At 44.3% G+C, this 21,398-nt stretch overlaps 1 protein-coding gene across 3 annotated transcripts in view; it reads right to left on the bottom strand.

Annotated features, from left to right (window-relative positions):
• Positions 1-14,113, bottom strand: part of ZCCHC14 (zinc finger CCHC-type containing 14) — a 57,389-nt gene extending 43,276 nt beyond the window's left edge. For all 3 annotated transcript variants that reach the window (XM_037142370.2, XM_037142371.2, XM_053666705.1), the window contains exon 1: positions 12,885-14,113. In XM_037142370.2, coding sequence (XP_036998265.2) covers positions 12,885-13,439 — 555 coding nt within the window. In that variant the 5' untranslated portion in view covers positions 13,440-14,113. The remainder of the gene's footprint in view (positions 1-12,884) is intronic.
• Between the last annotated feature and the right edge of the window lie 7,285 nt (positions 14,114-21,398).

The raw sequence follows: 21,398 nt of genomic DNA, 5'->3' as shown, positions 1-21,398 counted from the left end.
AGCTCTATTTAAACACAATTCCAACAGGCTTAGGTGTATTCTCCCAGGGCAGAGCAAATAATAGGCAGCAAATTTAAAGTGGGGGTAGAGGGAGCCTAAAGAAATCAATGGTTGCTGGAGAAAGGTACAATGTTAGCAGTTAGCAGTAGCAGTAGCAGTGGTTAGCAGTGGCTTTTCCACAAGGGACAGCCAAGGAACATACAGACGCATTTTTAAAAACAGAAGTTTGGCCCTGACTGGTGTAGCTCAGTGGATTGAGCACCGGCCTGTGAACCAAAGGATCGAGGTTCAATTCCCAGTCAGGGCACATTGCCTGGATTGCACGCCAGTTCCCCACAGGGGACGCATGAGAGGCAACCATACATTGATATTTCTCTCCCTCTCTCCTTCCCTTCCCCTCTAAAGATAAACAAATAAAATGTTTTAAAAATATTTAAAAAAATAAAAACAGAAGTTTGAAAGGCATAGCCATGTGGGAACAAACAACCCAACCTAAATAAACTCTGAAGGCAACATTGTGTTTGAATATAAAACAACACATTCAGGAAGACAGAAAACCTTAAATTATGTGACCATGTAATACTAAAAACTGTTACCAGTGGAAACAAGTTCAGACGCAGAGGCTGCGGTGGCTCCTCCTCCACACGCGATTTCAGGTAGAGTGTCCTCTGGTGAAGGTCTCACCGGAAAAGGAGGCAGAGGAGGCATTCCCGTGGGTTAGTTTTACCTCCAGAACTGCTGACAATTAAGTGCACGCTACACACAATATTGTTATTGTGTACATTTTGGCCAGAAGTATGTTTAAATATTAGGATTTTCTTTGAGAAACTGGCTCAGTGTCTAATCATAACAAGTAAACTGCGTTAAAATAAACCACTTTGCTTCCCAATATAATATTCAACTACCTGAGATGAACTATTCAGAGCAGTTAGCACATTAACATGGTTGCTTCACAATCCCTGTGGGGTACTAGCCACAATATAAATTCAACTGCAGAATATTTGGGGATCCAGGAGGGGAAGATCAGGGACTGAAATAAACCAGAAATGTATGGGAAGTATCAAAGGTCCAGAAAATACCAGTAAAACAGGCCTTTGGGTTTTATTTCTATAGGAGCCACAAATTCCATTCAAGGAGTCTTGACTGGATATCTATTATGAGCAAGGCAAAGCTGCCCAGAGTCCGAAACCAAATCTCTTTTATGGCCAACCATGCAGGGAAAGATCAGGCCAGAAAAGGCTCAACTGGAATGAACAAAAAGAAAACACTTTGGAGATCAAGAAATTCAGGATTTACCTCCTTTAGCAGATATAACCAGACTCTGCATCCAATAGGTAAATGGTATTTCCTTAAATGAATTCCATGATTATAAGTAAAACAGAGCCCAAATCTGCCCTTTCACATTTCTCCTGCAAGTTCATCCACACACCTAATTCTCCATTGGTTTTTTAGCATGTAGGAAGTGCCAGAACGTTAAAATCATCATCTCATATTCTCCAAATGACCCTCTAATTTCCAGACACCAGGCCAGCTCATTCTTTCTCCTCTGCACAGAACCTTAATCTTTATAACAACAAATGGTAGTCAGTGTAAAACCCTCCTTTACTGCTACACATCATGAGAGAGAATTAATCCTTCCTAGAACACATGTTCAATATTTACACAAACAATGACATTATATAAAAAGCAGGTGATTCCACTTTCAATAGTGGTTGAATAGTCAGCCCAATCTTCATACAGAGAGCCATAAACTCTATTTAGACAAAGTATAAAAATAAACAAACAATAAACTGAACACAACCAAAAGCAAGCAGAAACTAGAGGTAGATCTACACTTAGAAAAAGAGATTTATACTGGGGAAGTTTTCACATCCTGCAGGTGCAGCCTCGGTGAGGAAAAGGACTGAAACTCAGATAGAACCCCAGTCTCCCTGACTTGAAAAACCAGGTATCGGAATTCTAGCAGACTACGATGGCTGGAAAGTGGGGGGGAAATCTCAGAAAGGAAAGCAACTGGGAAGGGGAGCACCAATGCTGCACACGAATTTTGCCCACATCTCCAAGTGAGCCTTGACACATGCATGCCTGGGGCAGGTCCAAGAAGCCAAGCCAAGACCAAAGAACTAAACAGAGATTGCAGCTGCTGATCAACACAGGGAAGAGAGTCCTAGAGTTTCAGTCCAGCCATATTTACTGCCAGCTAAACAAACAAAACAACATCAGTGCTCTTCAAGAGGATAGAACAAAATCCAGTTTCTAAAATGTCTCATTCACAAAATCCAAGAAGCAATCCATAAGTACTAAACATGTAAACAAACAAAAAACATGACCCATACAAAGAGAAAAAGGAGACCAAGCACAAGATGAGTCACATGTTAGAATCAGAGGGAGTATTAAGTGGCTGTTACAAGGAAGCTCAAGAACACAAAGGAAAATATGCTCACGAGGTCCAAACCAGAAAAAGAGAGCTCTAGAGGGAAACAAATGATGTAGAAAAGGAAATTCAGGAAGGAACCAAAATATCCTTAGTGGGTGAATGGATAATGAACTGTGCACATAGAGAGCACACATATTATCCAGTGAATCAAAAAATGAGCTGTCAAGCCATGAAAAGACATGGAGGAACCTTAAATGCACATCACTAGGTGAAAGAAACCAATGTGAAAGGCTACACACTGCATGATTCCAACTATGCGACATTCTGGAAAAGACAACACTATGGAGACACTAAAAAGATCAGTGACTGCCGCGGGTTGGGGGAAAGGTGGGATGAACAGGTGGAACGCAGAGAATTTTAAGGGCAGTGGAAATAATCTATGAGACTATAATAGTGGACACAGGTCATTACACATTGGTCCAAAACTATAGAATGTACAACACCAAGAGTAAACTCTAATGTAAATTGTGGACACTGGATGATTTTAATGTTTAATCTGTGTAAACCTAAAACTACCTAAAATAATAAACATTTTTACAAATGGAAATTCTAAAATGAAAAATACTATTCCTAAACTAAAAAATCCACTGGATGAGCTTGATAGTAGTTTGCAATTAACAGAAGACAGTGAGAACCAGTACAGATTGACAGAAACTGTCCAATCTAAAAAACAAAGAAATACATGAGGGGAAAAAAATGAACAAAGCTTCCAGGGCCCGTGGAGTATCAGAAGGTTTAATATACTTACAACCAGAGTCGCAGAAGGAAACAGGCCGCGCACTGAGAACTGTGCACCTGAGACCTATGTGGTTTTGTGGACCAGTGTCACCCTAATACATTCAACAACCATTGAAAAGAAAATAACACTTGAACACATCATAGTCAAGCTGCTCCAATACCGAGACACAGAGACAATCCTGAAACCAGCCAAAGAAAACCAGCATGTTAGATATAGCAGAACAGCAGAACAAACTGTGGTCAGAAGACACGATCTCAACTTCTTTTTTAAATTGTTTTTTAAAAGATTTTATTTACTTATTTTTAGAGAAAGGGGAAGAGAGGGAGAAAGAGGGGGAAAGAACATCAATGTGTGAGAGAAACATCAATCAGATGTCTCTCGCTCCCCCCAACTGGAGACCTGGCCTGCGATCCGGGCATGTCCCCTGACTGGAAATTGAACCAGCAACCTTTTGGTTCACAAGCCAGCACTCAATCTACTGAGCCACACCAGCCAGGGCCTCAAATTTGTGACATGTAGAAGAAAAAAAATGAAAAGACCCTTTAAGCCCTGGCTGGTGTAGCTCAGTGGATTGAGCGCGGGCCTGTGAACCAGAGTATCGTGGTTCAATTCCCAGTCAGGGCACATGCCTGGGTTGCAGGCCAGTTCCCAGCAGGGGACACATGAGAGGCAACCATACATTGATGTTTCTCTCCCTCTCTCCTTCCCTTCCCGTCTAAAGATAAATAAATAAAATATTTTAAAAAAAAACAGAAAAGAAAATAAAAAGAGAGACATTTATTGAAGAAGATCCAAGAAACATTGTACACAAGACAATGATGCCTCAGTCCCCTTCAAAGTAGGCCCCCTGGAACCTCACACACTTCTCCCAGTCGCCATCGGCTGCCCTGTCACATTTTCTAAAATCTCATTGATGATCTGAACTCTCTTTCCTTTCAAAGGTGACTTGAGTTTTGGGAAAAGCCAAAAGTTGCAGGGAGCCAAATCTGGGCTGCAGGGGAGCTGAGTCACCTGGGCGATTTGATGTTAAGCCCGAAAATCCTGCATAAGACGTGATGCATGAGCAGGCACATTGTTGTGGTGAAGCTGCCAATCACCAGTTGCCCGTAGCTGTGGCCTTCTGAGTCATCTGAATAGTTTCTGTGGAAGAATATTCAAGCTTAATGCAAAATTTGATGCAGATCCGTTACTATACTTGGTCAGTCATTTTGAATGTAATGGCCATACAGTATATGTGCTCACCCAACAGCATCTACTGCCCCCACAGACTAGTACAGTTAAGTCATTGTTGTTCACACACACACATTCCAATCCACTCTCCTTGGCTGCCAGGTTACTTGGATGTGGTACAAACCATTTTCATTATATTAACAATGGCTGGACCTTTTCCAGACTGACCTTGTATGTGAATCTCATAAAACGTTCACATGAGAATGTGAATAAATGTGAATAAACGTTCACATTTATTCACATGAATGAATAAAAATTAATAATTGGGAGTGGAGGTAGTGGAGAGAGGAATTATGTTATAAAAACAGTAGATTCCAAAGGCAATCAGCAGCAGGCCCAGTGGTGGCTGGGCACTGGCAGTGTGAACAAAAGCTGTGAATGACGTCAACTTCCTACTTCTACAAGTTACACAGAATTTAGGTCTCCCTTTTTCTTCTCATTTCATATTCTTTAGGTTTCTCCTCACTTTTGACAACATAGAAAAATATTTTTAAACATAATTTTGGCTTTACATAATAAAAATAGCCACTTAGAAATGTCACCATTGGCAAATTACTTACACTTAACCTTTCTGTCTGTTTTCCCACCGCTAAAATGGGGACAAAAATAGAACCTAACTCACTGAGTTATTATGAGGATTGAATAAATACATTCAAGACACTTAGAACAGTGCCTTATACATAGAAAATATTTACAATGTTATCTATCATTGACATCATTCCCTCTTTATGACTACCTGTTTTTCTACTTCATCTCTTTATTAATAATTCTAAAAGACAAAAATAATTTTCACTGGTAAATCAGCCTCCCAAAACAAATATTAATAGAACACTGGCTCATGAGCTTCATACCTAGACTTCAAAATAAAGAAAAAAAATCCCACAGAACCAAATGTTCTCAGATATTCCATACGTTGCAACAGTACCCATACAAGAAAACTGTCAGGATGCTGGAGTCGAAAGAATCCAGCCTACCGAGGTAGCACATCAATACAGAACAGCATTCTGAAATTGAACTGTGTCTAGGCAGAGTGCATGTACCACAAAGTGCTTCCCACACACCTTCAATACTGGTGCATTCAAAGTATCTTGTCACTGTTATTAACTTCGTTACAGCTAGGTTGTTAGTGTTATTCCCAGGCTTTTATATTTTATTAAAATGCCCAAAAGCGGGAAAGGGATTGTTCTTCTTCCCCACAGATTAATTCTCTTCCTTCTTCAGGTATTTTTTCTGGTCGAGACTTTAATATTTCAAGAAGTAGCTCCTATATATACATGTTTTAATTAACTGACTGTGAATCAGTAAGAAACCCAAGGATATAATAATTTCTTCCTAGTAAATCTCCTGAAGCTTTTATGTGTAGGTCCCAAATAATTAGGAGATGGCTCTATACTACGCCCTTCTTGAAATTAATCTGGTGTCACTATTTAAAGTGCAAAAAATGTAAATTAAACTTTAATTAGGATAATTAACAGTCATTCAGTTAATTTATTGCCATTCTATAGCAAACTAAAATATCTAGGCTTACCAAGATTTACAATTTTGAAACATTAAAGGAATAAATTCAAAACAGTCTTACTTTCAGAACTACAAACACCACTCCTATCCTACATGGATAACAAGGCAGACAGTCAACTGGAGCATCAGGTGATGTACCCTTCCCGAGCTCTCTGTGTTCTTTGTCCATTAAACTTGGTTTTGTCATAGGGTAATGTAAAGCCAAACTACCATGTTCAGAGAATTTCTCCCAATGAAAACTTTTGTGTGCCAGCTTGAAAAATAAGAAAGTAGAATGCCAATGTTAAAATTCATTAGCATCTACAGCTATGAAATTCATAAGAGAAATGGCCGTTAGATACAGGCAACTAAGTCGAAGAGCCTGAGTTGATAACAGGTACTATTATTACCAACAGGGCCAGAGAAAAAAAGCACTAAGAAAAAAAATGTTTTCGCTAAGATGGCCTTTCACAGAAACACCCAGCACCTCCTTCCCACCAGATTTCCACAGGTTCTCAGGACACAGTGGTGGCAAGGACTGTGGGCTCTGGGACTGAAAGAGAAAGACAACCTCTGCCCTCCAGGAAGTCGAAGTCTGGTGGTGGAAATTTAAAGAAGCCTATTATAACACAGTATGCTAAGTTCTAGGACAGAAGGAGGAAACAAGTTTAGTATGTAGGAGCCAAGAAGTCAGGGCTAAAGGGCCCCCGGTAGGCACCAGGTAATCCCACCTGAGACACCATCTGCAAAGGGTCAGTGGAAAGAGAAAACACAGTGAATACAAGGTACTGCAAGTACCGACAGAGATGAGGATCGGTAGGCAATGGATAGGTCACAAAACCACAGGACACCATGGCAAGAACTGCACACCAGAGAGTAAGAATCCTATAGGCATCTTACCAAGGCCATTCCAGTGGCACCATTGGAACTGTTGCTGGAAGCTAAGAGTGGGGCCAGGGAGACTAGCTGTTATAGCGGATTATATCTAGGTCAAGGACACTACAGGCGTTATGGTCTACTACACCCAGGTCCAGGTCAGAAGCTGTAAATTTCTGAGTAAATCAGAAATTTACTCCAGGTCAGAGTAAATTTAATTATTAAAAAATAGAGCAGCTATTAAGTTTTCTCTTGTTGACTTTAAACAATGACAGCAGCTAAATTCTAGAAGACCGTCACTCACATTCCAGCATGCGCTTTTGACTCAGGAGCGAGTGGAGTTACATGAGGCTAGGGTGGTGCTTGTTCCCTGAAGACTAATTTTATCTATTCCCTGGCTCCCTGGCAATTCGCCCCAAATCTAAGTCTGCCTACACCGAAGTGTGCCATATGTGTGACCATCATGCCAAGTGTGGTGGGGACAGGTTGGAGGAGAGGGAGTGAGAGGGACAGACAGACACACAGGGAGAACATGGGCTGTGACCGTGCTGATGGAAAACAAATCTATAGGATGGTGAGGACTTGGAAACAAGCTGGTTGGAGGGATATGAAGGCAGGCAAACCATGTATGGAAGGCATGGGCTTCTCACTAGGGGGAATGGGGACAAGGGCAGAGTGGTAACAGAGGGCAAGGGCAAGGTGGGAACAGAGAAACTTACCTTTGGACAAACTGAGCTCCCTGGAAACTCCAAGCTGGAGCTCAGGTCTAATTGGACATCAGGTTTTAGATTCATCAGTGTGAGTGGCAAAATCACAGCTGAAAATGTCATGAATTATAAGGTAAAAAGAGAAGGGAAAGATGGAAAGGAGAGAAACACTATCAAAAGGATAGGAAAGCAGCTGCAAATACTCAGAGGAGCAGGAGGAAAATCAGTGGTGCCTAATCGGAAGCCTAAGGAAGGCTCTCAGTGGGCTGCCCAGGCCACGCCCAGACTCCTTTAAGCCAGAATCTGGGGGAGGCACCTCAGGAGCCATAGATATTAAAAAAAAAAAAAAAAAAAAAAAACCTCTCTCCTAGGAATTCCACTGTGTAGGGAACCCAAAGAACAAATAAGAGATTTTTTAAAAGATAAGGATTGAAAAGAAGCCGATGAAACTGACAAAGTCATCAGATAAAAACATCAAGGAAACCAACTATAGTCCAGAAGTAAACCTAAATATATATATGGGAAATGCAGAAAACTATAAGAGATATTTCAAATCTTAGAGGGAAAAGATGGATTATGCAACAAATGGCACTGGGGCAACTGGGTTGTCATCTGGAAAACATAAAACTAGCTTTCTACCTTACACCATAATAAATTCCAGATGAATCTGTTAAAAGTAAAATAAGAAACCACACAAGTTCTGAACCAGAAGAAGCCACAGGGAATGTCCGTGTGATGTACATGCATATGCATAATACATGTACAGTGCATAACGTACAATGCATTTCTGATTATGACACGAAACTCAGAAGCCATACAAGGTTGATAAATTTAAAAAAAAAAACAAAAAAACTACATGGCAGAAGTCCAAAGACAAAGGAAAAAAAACCTGGAAAATAAATATTTGCAAATTCTAAAGACAAAAGAACAATTTCCTTGAAACTTAAAAGAGCTCCTAAAAAAACAATAAAGATCAGCAACCCAACAGACCTGGGCAAAGGATATGGAGAGCTTGCCAAAAATAAAGGTTCACTTGAAAAAATATTCAACCTCGCTCAGAAAAGGACTGCAAAATAACATCACACTACACTGAGATGTGTTTCTCACCTAACCAAATGGCAGAGATCTAGGGAAGGGGATGAGGGGAGCTAACTCTTCATACTGGTTGAAGGTACACAAACACACACTCACACACTCCTATGGGGATTCTGAAAGGTGGATCTAAAGTAACCACAGAGGTACAGAACCATCAATCCCACTTCCCGGTTTCTATTCTATAGGTACACTTCCTAAAATGTGAAAGGCTATGCATACTGCTTGTCATACGTATTGGGCTGGCCAAAAATTCCATTTAGTTTTTTCCACAAAATAAAAGACATTTTTCATTTTCACCAATAACTTTATGGATTTGGGTATTTTGAGTATGTCAGTTATCTTCTGCTATTGGCTTCTAGTGGGTAGAAGCCAGGGGTGCTGCTAACATCTTCCAATGCATAGGCAGCCCACAGCAAAGAATTGTTTGGCCAAAATGTCAATGGTACCAAGAACCTTCGCAAACCACTTTTGACACATTTGATCAGTCACAGCACCTTCTCCATACACTACACAAATCTTTTCTTTTGTTTCAGTTGCATTTTTAGCTTTCTTGAAATTATAAAGCATAATACACCGAAAATGTTGCATTTCCTTCCATCTTCAATATTAAGATGGCTGCACAAAAACTCACCAATTCTGATGTTTATTTTCAAATGCATGCAGATATGACAACTGTCACAATACAATCTAACATTATTGTTTCAAATAAACTTAAAGATAACTGAGCACTACTAGGGCCATTGTACAGAAAAAAAATGTTACAGACTTTTTGGCCAACCCAATAGATGACACAAATGTAATATGTCAAAGACACTGAGTTGTCTGTAATGGTAAGGTAGAAACAAAATGTCCACCAATACAGACTGATTAAATAACACATAACCTAGAATGAAGAAGCTCTACACACTGATCGGGAACGCTCATCAGGAAAGACTTCCAAGAGAAACCCACAGACCGTGTAGGGAGTAACATGGCAGTTATCTGTTTGTTAATACACAGAGACTCTCTGGAAGACTGTACAAGCAACAAAGAGAGGGGCATGGCTGGACAAAGGGTAAGAAAGCCAAAGGAAGACAACCACCCACCAAATTCCTCCACTGAACACTTTAAAATCACTATTTCAACATGCCCTTTAAAGAAATCAATCTCATCAAGTAGTTCCAGGATGATCCCTACCATGAGGATTCTAAAACACAAAGGTGGGAGAGCACAATTCTCCAAATGGACGAAAGCCAATGAATTGCATACTTTAAAGGCATAATTTTATGATATACGGGTTAAGTCTCAATAAAGCTGTTATTTAAAAAACTAAGCATATATGGCCATAGCACATTATCACTTACATAGAGAAAAGACTACAAAGGATAAACTTAAATTTCTCCCCAAACTACGGTTGTATATTTACATAAAGAGGAAAGAAAGAAGTAGTGTTAAGTCCAAACCAACCATTATCACTACTGCCATTGTGCCTTAGGGAACAGCATACCTGCAGAACCTGTCAGCCGCCGAGCACAGTAAAGCAGCTGCAATCTACTACCAGCTCTACCACTCTGAATACTTCTCTTTCTGAAAAGTAAAAAATCTGTTTTACATTCCTCACACTTTTAAACTTCTTTTGCAAGCCCTCAGAGCAATAAGAATATTATAATAACATAGTAAGGGTTTGGAGAAACAAATGTAAATAGTGCCAACAGCAGTAAATATAATTAAATTAAGTGACATTTTAAATAAGTTAAAGAATGAAGCAGTAAACATCTTTATCTCTAAAAGATAAACAGTCTCTAGGTTCAGAGTTTAAAACAAAACTCAACAGCTTACAAAAAAAATACAAACAGCTTTAATGGGGCTGCTTTCTCAGGTTTACATTAAGTATTAGATTTAGAGAAACTAAGGCAGCAAAATGCTCAAGGGCTAGCTCGGGCTAGCTTTGAGTTGCTAGCTCCGAGCAACAGAAAAGTTTATCAATGTCAGGCCTTGACTTTAAATCAGCAAAGGAACAGAAAGTTAAATCAACTTAGTTCAGCAGTGACGTAGGGGATGTAGGGAAAACTAGATATCACAGTTGTTTGGAAATAAGGAAGAAACAATCCCAAGGTTACTCATTATAACCTGGTTATTAAAGTTAGGCAGAATTCTCCAATTTTCCAAGGATGAGCAAAAACACTGTTGGTTCTAAGTATCCAAAAATCAATTTAGAAAACATGAACACCCCGAGACATAAACATTTCACTCTGTAACAGCATGCCTTGCTCAAGTCAGCATTCCTCTGTAAAAAGTCAGAGAGACACAAGGAAGCCCTCACTGCACATCTGCTGGGCACTTCACACGTGACCTCATGTGACCCTCCAAACAAGTCCTTGAGGCAGGTAGTTTGTCCTCCAACAGAGAACACTGGAGGATGGAGGGCTCTAGCCAAGGTCACTTAAGTTGGCTGAATTAACCATTTGGGTAGAGGAGTGGGAGGATGGATGGATCGGCCCCTTCATCACATCGAAGGGATTTCTGACTTGACAGAAAGCCTCTATGATATTTTCCCCCCTGGCTTTTAGCTTACTGCCCCACCAAAATAATGACCACTATCTTCTGCTTTTAATAAAGCAACGAATCTGAACATACAAAAGACCCCCCTCAAGAGCTGAATAAACTGGAATTACAGCCGTGGACGTTACCCATGTGTGGCATTTAACCTAAAGACTAACAGCACATGAAGCTGACCTTAGGGGACTGAAATCCCATAAACAGGTGACACTCCACTGGCACTCTAAAGCTTACTGAGCTCCCTACATTCCCTGGGACCTGGCTTTCTCTTTGCTGTAGTTGGGGTAACATTTTTTTTGCTCAGTACACAAGATGGGTGGGATCTGAACACTCTTAAAAAGAAAACCACAGTCTCAGAGGTCAATGTCTCACACACACACACACACACACACACACACACACACACACAAACACATTATAACCAATGCAGGGACCACAAACACTTCTTAGAGGAAGACATTAAAGAAAAGCCACAATCCAGGGTTGAAAGATAGCTTAAAACCACCAGCAACAAACCAGAGAATATCAAACATTAAACTTAACGGAGCTTAGGCACTGTCAAAGAAAGATACTCAGCACTACTGGTCCTGACTGTAATCTCTTGTTCCCCAAGTCAGTGTGACACCTTAAATACGACACACTTGGTGAAAGAAAAATCTTTTTTCTCAGAGCACATTTTGGGCATTGGGTCCCAAAGAACCATTTAAAGTAAGTTTGAACCCCACTTTGTTTACATGGTCTTGAAACATTTAGACAAAAGTTCACATTTCTAAGTGGATGACCATGATGCCCTTACTGTTTAATTTGGAGACTGGAGATCTTTAACTTAACCTAGCATTCCTTAGGAGACTGACACCGTCAACACCCACAAAGGAAGGCCTCCAGAAATAACTGTTTCACATGCCACTGTCTGTTAAACAGAAACACAGATATGCATAAATACATACACACATATCAATACACTCATACACATTCATCAGTAGGTATACACACGCATGCATGCACTTACAATTACACGTGTACGTGTGCTCACACACCCGTGCACACGCTGCGCTACAACCCTCCTCATCCCCCCGCCACCTCTCCAGGCACGACACCTGCCCACTTAGGGGAAAGAGACACCAGGTCTGGAGTGCCGCACAAGACCGCGAATGTCTGAGCACGTTCTACTGCCTTTTCATCTCCATCTCACAATGGCTTCCTTTTCTACTAACAAACAACAGATTAGGAGAAACCAAGGCAACACCAAGTGTAACTGTTATCTGTCGCCCAAGATACCGATTAAGGAGACAAAGGCCTGAAAGAACCGCATGGGAACTCCGACCTCTGACTGGGGCTATCTGTTGGTCTAGGGGAGCCAGGAGCGCGGCCCTCCCTGACAGCCCGTGACTGACCCCGGTGAGACGGACGCAACAGCCCCAAGGGCGTGAGATGCCAGACTGGTTTGGGGTGCGGGGTCTGTGGGTCGCGATGGGGACAGGGACTTTGGGAAAGGGTAGGAATACATGGTGGAAGCTTGGGACACAAATGTGGAGTGGAAGCTTGAGGTAAGCGGTTGGGGTTGTGAGGTGGCTCGGGGTGGGGGTTTGGAATGGAGGCTTAAGAGGCGGGTGGGCATTTGGGACCCCAAGTGAAAGCTTGGGGAGCTAGTGAAATTTTGAGATCCGGGGTGAAGGCTTGGGTGTGTGCGGGTTTTGGGGGGAGCGGACTGGAGGCTTCGGGTGCGGGTGGGCGCGCCGGACCCGCCCCCAGAGTGGGCACTCACCTTGTGGCAAGACGGGCAGGTGGGCAGTGCGCTCTTGCCCCCGTGGCCCCCGCCACAGCCGCTTAGGCTGCTCTGAATCTGCGTGAGCTCCTGGCGCAGCACCTGCTTCTGGTGGAAGCTGAAGGCCGGGTGGTTGGAGGCCATGGTGAATAGCAGCAGGAACTCATCGCCCGTGCGGCCCTCGTTGAGCTGAAGCCCGTAGTTGTGGATGATGGAGTCGATGTGCGTGAGTGTGCGGTAGAGCACGCCAGCCGCCTCCCGCTGCTCCGAGCCCAGCAGCGCCAGCGACACCAGCAGCTTGCTGCGCACCACCTCGTCTGTTAGGTTTGTGAGGCTGCCCAGGTCCGCAGGATTGTTGGCCTTGATCTCCGAGTCGCGCAGCGAGTGGTAGTCCTTGCGCGCCAGGTCCTCGAGGCACGAGCCGAGGAAGCGCAACTCGAGAGGGATGCACAGATCCAGCAGGCCGCACAGGAACTCTACGCGCTGTGGCGACGGCAGCTCCGAGAACCAACGGTACACTCCGTCCCTCTGCAGCGGGCAGCGCTTCTCCACCATGCTGCCGCCCGTGCCACGCCGCCGACCGGGGCCAGAGGCCGCCGGCCGGGGGCGCGGGGCACAGCGGGTGCGAGCGGGGGGCGCGGCGGGGCCGGGCGACGGAAGAAGGGCGCCGCAGGCTGGGCCGGGGGCGCGCAGCGCGGGCGAGACCCCCGCCAGGGACGGGCGGGTGGGCGCGCGCGAGGCGCTTGGGGGGCCCGGGGCGGCCGGGGGCGGCGAGCGACCTCGGGCCCCCCGCTCACGGGCGGGCTCTAGGCCCGCGCCCGTCCCCAGCGGTGGCCGATGCGCGGCGGCGGCTGCTCCTCCTCGTCGTCTTCTTCGTCGCCCGGGAGGCGGCCGCCCCCATCTTCCCCCACGCCGCAGGGTCTGTCACTGCGGGCCACCCCCCGACGGAGCTGCCCAGGCCATGCCTCCGCCGCCGCGCTTGTGCTGGCCGGCAGTTACTAGGACGGAGGCCGCGGGCGGGTGGACTGGCGCCTCGGGAGCGGCAGTGGAGGGACACGCGGGGCGCGGCGTGCGGGCGGACCGCGGATGGATCTGCGCCGGCACTGGCGCGGCCTCGCGCCCAGGATTCTCGCGCACAAGCTTCTCGCGCACAGGATTCTCGCGCACAGGCTCTCAGCCCCGCGGACGGATCCAGGCGAGCGCAGCCTCGCTAACCGCTGACGGACACCGGGACGAGGCTCAAATGGGCGGGGTGGCTTCATCTCGCGACAGCGGGGCCAGTAGGGCCCGCCCTCCCCCCTCTGATTGGCTCGAACTGCTGCTTCCAGGCCCGTGATTGTTTCGGGTCCCCAATCTCGATTTACCCCCGCCGAGGGCACGCCTCTCCTGGTCTGTCGATCACCTGGGATCACCCGGTCCCTCCCCTCCGCGGCCAGCTGAGTGGATTGGCCAGCAGAGCTGGAGGGACGGAAAACGCGGGGCGGATTTCTGGTTGCTTTTGTTCCGACAGATTTGCGTGGAGCATTGTTTTAGGTAAAAGCCAGGCGTCAAATCTGCTTTATTCCTGAGCGACACATTAGGAATGTAGCAGGTGCCTTTAAAAAGCCGCTGGAACTGGGCTCCGGAGACCCGAGTCCCCATCCATGCTCAGTCTGCTAAGCTGTGTGACCTTGAACAAGTCGCTTGGCCTCTCTGAGCCCCAGGCGCCTTCTAAGAAAATAAGGGTAATAATAACCACCCGGTAGCTTGTTGGCTCACAGAGGGCGGGCGCCCTCATTTCTGGGGCTATTGGCCTTCCTTGGGCATGTGATGGGAACGAGCTTTCTCCATTAAGTAAGCTTAGGCCCACACCCTAAACTTCCTACCTTAGTTTAGGAACCAGAGGATGCAAATACACCAGAGATCAAAGAGCAAGTGAACTGTACTCTCCCCTGGCATTTGAATTGGCACCGGATTACAGGCTGGGGAAAAGTGGGGCACCCAACCACCTTTAAATTTGTCCACTGTAAGCCGTGGCCCTACCATCTACAAATGAAACTGAAACCCAAGAAATTCTTTCCTCCCCTGCCCTACATCTGGAGCCGTTCTTTTGACGTTTTGTGACCAAGGATGAGTCTGTTCTCTCAGCAACTCTATGGAGGCCTGGTGTGTATCAGGTTCTAAGCCCTGCTGGGCAGCTATAAGCAAAGTGGTGCCCTCACTGCCCTAGGAAGCTTACAGCTTAGTTCTGAACAATACACAGTAGAGAATCATTAAATAAATAAATTTATGCAGGCATGGTCCAAGGTATTAGAAACTTCCTAACAAGACATTCTCCATCCATCCTTGGGACTTCATAGTTGGCAGAAAAAGAAAATTGCTTTCCACTCCTCTTTACACCTCTGAAAAATTTCCCCAGAGCTGCACTGGTGTTCTTGATCAATGTACGAAGGAGCAGGAATCCAAGATAGCTTCCCCAGGGTACAAAATCCACACAGAAAGCCAGGGCGAGGCTATGTCCAGTTGGGTATCCCTGCCTTACTTTCCAAGTCCAGACTAATTCCTACAAATAATTGAATCAATCTTTGTTCTCTTTGACCTCACTTTTTCAAGCGATTTCAAGGAAGCAGTCACATTCCAAAATCTACATATGAGGGAGTGAAGGAACATGAAAATTAAGACAATTAACACATTTTCTTTCTATTGGTAAATTAAGTTCCTCAGAATGGAAAGATCTTAGGATCTTATCAGCACTGGAGTTCCTCAAACCCAGCCCAACCTGGCTGTGAAACCCTCAAGCTCTGGTGCCAAACCAAACAGGTTTTCAGTCCCAGCTCTGAAAACCCAGCCCTAGCCCAGTTCTAGCCCACTGGGCTACCTTGGCTCTTCACTCAACACTTACATATGAGAAAGCCTGTTTCCTCATATGTAAAAAAGAACCATGCCTCCCTCCAGCTGACAGTGGCGCTCAGAGATGTTCAGGAGCCCTCACTAGCTAGGACAATGGAGGCACAGAAGTCACCGGATCAAGATTCCCCAGATCCCCATAGCCTTTTTACTACTTCCTGCTCTGCTATTTGCTACCTAATGCTTGTATTGGGTTGAGTAGTGCCCTCCAAAAGACCATGTCTGCCTAGAACTTCAGAATGTGACCTTATTTGGAAATAAGGTCCTTGCAGATATAACTCAGGTAAGAATCGAGATGAGATCATGGCTTACAGTAGGCTCTAAAGCCAATGAGAGTGTCCTAAGAGAGGAAAGAACAAGCAGAGACTCAGAGAAAAAGGTCATGCGAAGATGGAGGCAGAGATTGGAGCCAGGAATGCCCAGAGCCGCCAGAAGCTAGAGGAGGCAGGAAGGATCCTCCCACAGAGCCTTCCAGAGGAAGCATAGCTCTGCCCACACCTTGACTTTGGACGTCTGGCCTTCAGAACTGTGAGAGGATAAATTTCTTTTGTGTTAAGCCACCAAGTCTGTGCTTGTTTGTAATGGCAGTTTCAGGACACATACTATGTCATGTCTTTCTGAAGCTCCACTTCTGTCCATCTCAAATTATTATCCACTCAATGGATAATAAATTGTTACTGTACAGGATCAAACTCCACTAAGGGTTTGGGGACCTCTAAAGAGAATGGGATCCAGCCCCTGTGACATGAAGGAACTGGTGGCCTGAACTCCCTGCCCCAAACTAGACAGGTCCCTCTGTCTGTAGGAGCTGTTCCTTCAGCACACTGTTCCCTCCCCCGGGAAGCAGCCAGGGATCTCCCAGGAGATAGGGAGCCCTACTGTCAAGCAGACTCCATCTCTGGGCTATTTGGAGGTTCTCACTTTCCCTTTCTTTGCAAAAGGTGACTCCCGGCTAGTGGAGGGGCTAAGGGTCTGTGGGAGGAGGTTGGGGAGGTAGCGCAGGGTAGGTCACAGGGTGGGGCATGCCTCCTCATGAGCAAAACTGAAGTAAAAGGCAGGGCTGTGTGTTTAGATAAGAAGAGAGTTCCCACACAACACTGAGTGAGACAGCAGATTCACTTGCTCCTTCAGACCATACTTGCCTTGTATTTAACTGGGGCCGGGGGCTGACGGAGCAGTGGGCCCTGCCACTGGGGAGTTAGGGTTAGGATGGGACAATATGTGTTTGCTTTTTCCATAGGGCTGGAATCGAGCATAATTAATACTATTTTTGAGAAAGACAGGGACTTGGAATTCACTAATTCCCCAAACAAATGATTTTGCAGTAGAGATATGATATGCCTGGGATTACTTCTTGTGTCTGCATTAGTGATGCTGACTAAATTACCAAAGTGGGCAGTGACCAGGCTAAGACCATATTGGCCATCTGGATTCCATGGACGGCCAGCTCTCTTCCCTGCATCTCCCCCGACCTGCCCACACACACCCTATAGAATAGGGCAGAGAGGAGAAGCCTAGAGGCCAAGTTGGAATTAGGAAAATGAAAACAGAATTAAGACTGAGACATGGATTAAGACAAAGTTTCCTTAAACATTTGGGGCTGGAGGTGCACATCCAGGCTCCCTGCCCAGATCTGCCTCTTATTTTGCCCTAAGAGTATGTCATCGGGATGTATGTGGTCTCAAGTGGGATGGGTTTACCGAGTTACACTTTTCCTTTGTCCCAGACCCTGCTTTCCTGTGACTGAGAAGGCAAAGGGACTTCTACCTCTAATGTGGAAACCTTAATAAGTGGGTCCCAAGGCTTACTAATGGATTCTTGTCCAGTGCCTCAACTTCTGATAGCCTCCTGTGACAGCTACAACCCCATGTGACCGGTCCTGATACTGCTATCATTGTTCCCATTTCACAGATGCTCAGTGGTCAGCCATGGGCCAGGGCCATGCAGTTCATATGTGTTGGAACCAAATTCTGACCTAGGTCAGTCACCCAGACTCTGTCCCTCTAAGAGGAAAGCACAAAGGTGAAGGTCATTTATTCACTATTTCTGCAAAACAAAGACTACAATGGTGCCTGTCGCATGCCGGTTTTCCTAGCTGTGACTGCTGACACAGCAGCCATACCTGGAATCATAAATGGGCAGTTGTTCCAAACTGCATCCAGCCCTGTTTTTCTGCATGGCCACACACTTTCCTCCATGCAGACCTGCTCCTTTGGGTGTCTGGCCTTGGGCTACATGTGGTATTTCCCTAGTGGCAATTACCTGGGCTCTTATTTAAGATGCAGATTCCTAAACCCGACCCTAGCTACAGACTGAATCAGACCCCTGGAGAGGGACCTTGGACTCTGCATTTGCCAGTTCCCTGGTGGTCCCCATACTCTGGTTTGAACAAAAACTGCTATTGGAGTGCAAGTCATGCTTTCAGGCTTCTAGTGTGCTTCTCTGGATCAGCCAACAGCAACCACAATAATAATTAGACTTAAGTTCACACTACATGCCTACCAGCCAGCAAGGATCCTCCCTATTGACAGATCGAGAAACTGAGGTTCAGAGAGGTCACACAGCTCCTGGCTCAGAGATTCTTGTCATTAAGTTTTGCAGGCTATTTCTGTTGTATATTTTTTGTTTTTTCTCATTTCTATGTTGCTTTTACCATAGTAATAAAATACTCTGAAAGTCAACAATTACTTCACTGTTGCTCTCAGTTTTGTGTGTTTACCTTTTTTTTTACTATGGAAATCTTCAAAAATACCCCAAATCAAGGAATAGCATAGAAGTTCCCCATATCCCTATTGCTCAGCTTCAAAAAAGATGACATTTTGCCATTCCTATTTCATCTACTTTTCCCACTCCACCTGAGCATAACATTTGCTTTCTAAAGTATTTTAAAGCAAATAAATAAATGTATACACACACACATTACTGTGCTTTTTTTTATTATGAGGTAATGGATGCTCCTTATAAAGAGGTTATATCTCACTAAAAACAATGTAACAGTCACAAAAAACTCACTTCTCAGTCATAACCAATGTTAACGTTTTGAAATACATCTTTCTAGACACTCGTTTTCATATATATTTTTATGCACACCTAGTTCTAAAAATGTGGCATACTACACAAAAATAGGATTGTACTTTACATTTCATAGCCTAGTTTTTCACATTATCTATTCCAGACATCTCTTTATGTTGTAGACACTTCTATACATCATGGTTTTTAAGGGCAGCCCAGAATCTTGTTGATTGGATGTAACATGATTTATTCGACTAGTCCCCTAATGTTGGGACTGCAGATTGTTACCATGCTCTGTTGATTGAGTTTCAGAAGGCAGTGTTGCTTACCCTAGACTTTGCACCAGGCTGAAACCAGATCCACCTTCTGTAGAATGCTGCCTGGGTTTCGAGAGGTATCAAGCAGAGATAAAGATGGAGGTAGTAGATTGCTTCTCAATGCCATCCTAATCAACTCTTCACCACTTGGTTTGAAGTCTCAAGACACAAGACATACCCAGATTCGTGTGGCTGAAAAATACATTCCAGAGGCAGGTAACATCATTTGGGTGACAAGCTATAACACAAAATATGGAAGGTTTTTTTTTAAACAAACATATCAGAGCTCACCCAACCCAGTAACTTTCTCTCCTTCAAAGTAGTAACCCCACAAGGCAACACTCTCATTGCGATTAAACTGTGATTGCTTGAAAATACATCAGTGAACCCCCCTTTTAAAACTGCTTCCAGAGACTGATGTCAATCATTTTTGAAGGTACCATATGCTGGAAAGTCTCCACACTTTGAGGAGTTTGATATTTGGAGATAGCCTGTGCTGATAAATTACAACAACAGAATCTATCTTGCCTAGTTTGAGCATAAATGTTTATTAAATTATAATAGGAAACTCAGTCTGTAGCATGGCCTGAGAACCAGGGGTGGATACCATCCTTATATCTTTGAAAAAAATGAATTGCCTGTTCATGTTCTTTGCCCATTTTTCTATCAGGTTTTGGATCTTTGTTTCCGTCAATTTTTAAGATCTGTTTAGATATTAGGGATATTAGCCCATTATGTGTGATTTAAGTTGAAAATATTCTCTCCCTGCTTGTCAATTGTCTTTTATTTCATTTTAGGTATTTATTTTTATCTTGAAAAAGTTGCTTTTATTTTTATGTAGTTAAATGCATTGATGTCGAGACTTCCGCCAAGATGGGGGCGTACGTGGAAACACTGTACCTTCTCGCACAACCAAATCTAAAAACAATCAAGTTTTAGCAATAATAAACATAGTCAAATCACAGAAAATTGAACAATACGGGAGTCCAACAACAACGAACCACTCAGCTAGACCGGTAAGAGGGGTGGAGCCAGCAGCAGAGCGGGTCAGGCAAAAAAGATCCCCCAACCCAGGCAGCTAAGGGTGAATCCCAGGTGTGGGGTAGTGATGGGTGGACCCAGTGAAGGTGCAAGGCAGCTGGCTGACCACGGTCACACATTTGCTCACAGATAAACCAGCAAAGGAATGAGCAGTGAGACAGATCGAGCAGGCCCCAGTGGCGGGAAGCAGCAGAGGGGGCCGCTATTGCTCCCTCTCTGACCCCACCCCCACATACAGCGTCACAAACCAGCAACCTGGGTGGCCCCACCCTGGTGAACACCTAAGGCTTCATTCCTTATATGTAACAGGTGCAAACAGATCAAAACATGGGTCAAGAAAAACTCAAAGCCCCAGAGCCCATAATTCTAAGCGAACAAGAAATTGCCAACTTATCAGAGGCACAGTTGAAAATACTGGTGATCAGGATGCTCACAGAACTGGTTGATTTTAGTCACAAATTAGAGGAACATACGAAGGCTAAACTAATTGAAATGAAGGGAAATGCACAGGAAAGCAATAGTGATGGAAGGAAACTGGGACTAAAATCAAGGGAGTGTACCAGAAGGAAGAAAAAAATGACCAAACAGAAAAATATGAAGAAACAAGAATTCAAAAAAATGAGGAGAGGCTAAGAAACCTCCAGGACATCTTTAAATGCTCCAACATCCGAATTATAGGGGTACCAGAAGGGGAAGAGGAACAGCAACAAGTGGAAAACTTATTTGAAAAAATAATAAAGGAGAACTTCCCCAATCTGGCAAAGGAAATAGACTTCCAGGAAATCCAGGAAGCTCAGAGAGTCCCAAAGAAGTTGGACCCAAGAAGGAACACACCAAGGCACATCATAATTATATTAGCTAAGATGAAAATGAAGGAGAGAATCCTAGAAGCAGCAAGAGATAGGAGACAGTCACTTATAAAGGAGTTCCCATCAGACTGTCAGCTGATTTCTCAAAAGAGACCTTACAGGCAAGAAGGGGCTGGAAAGAAGTATTCCAAGTCATGGAATCCAAAGACCTACATCCAAGATTGCTCTATCCAGCAAAGCTGTCATTTAGAATGGAAGGACACATAAAGTGCTTCTCAGATAAGGTCAAGTTCAAGGAGTTCATCATCACCAAGCCCTTAATTTATGAAATGTTAAAGGGACTTACCTAAGAAAAAGAAGATAAAACAGATGAACAGTGAAAGGACAGCAAACTCACAGTTATTAACAACCACACCTAAAACAAAAGCAAACTAAGAGGACAGCTAGAT

The sequence above is a fragment of the Artibeus jamaicensis genome, unplaced genomic scaffold (genome assembly GCF_021234435.1).
Source record: "Artibeus jamaicensis isolate MK-2021 breed Jamaican fruit bat unplaced genomic scaffold, CSHL_Jam_final contig_464, whole genome shotgun sequence".
NCBI lineage: Eukaryota > Metazoa > Chordata > Mammalia > Chiroptera > Phyllostomidae > Artibeus > Artibeus jamaicensis.
Note: the sequence above shows the minus strand (reverse complement) of the source record. Positions and strands in the feature narration are given on the sequence as shown.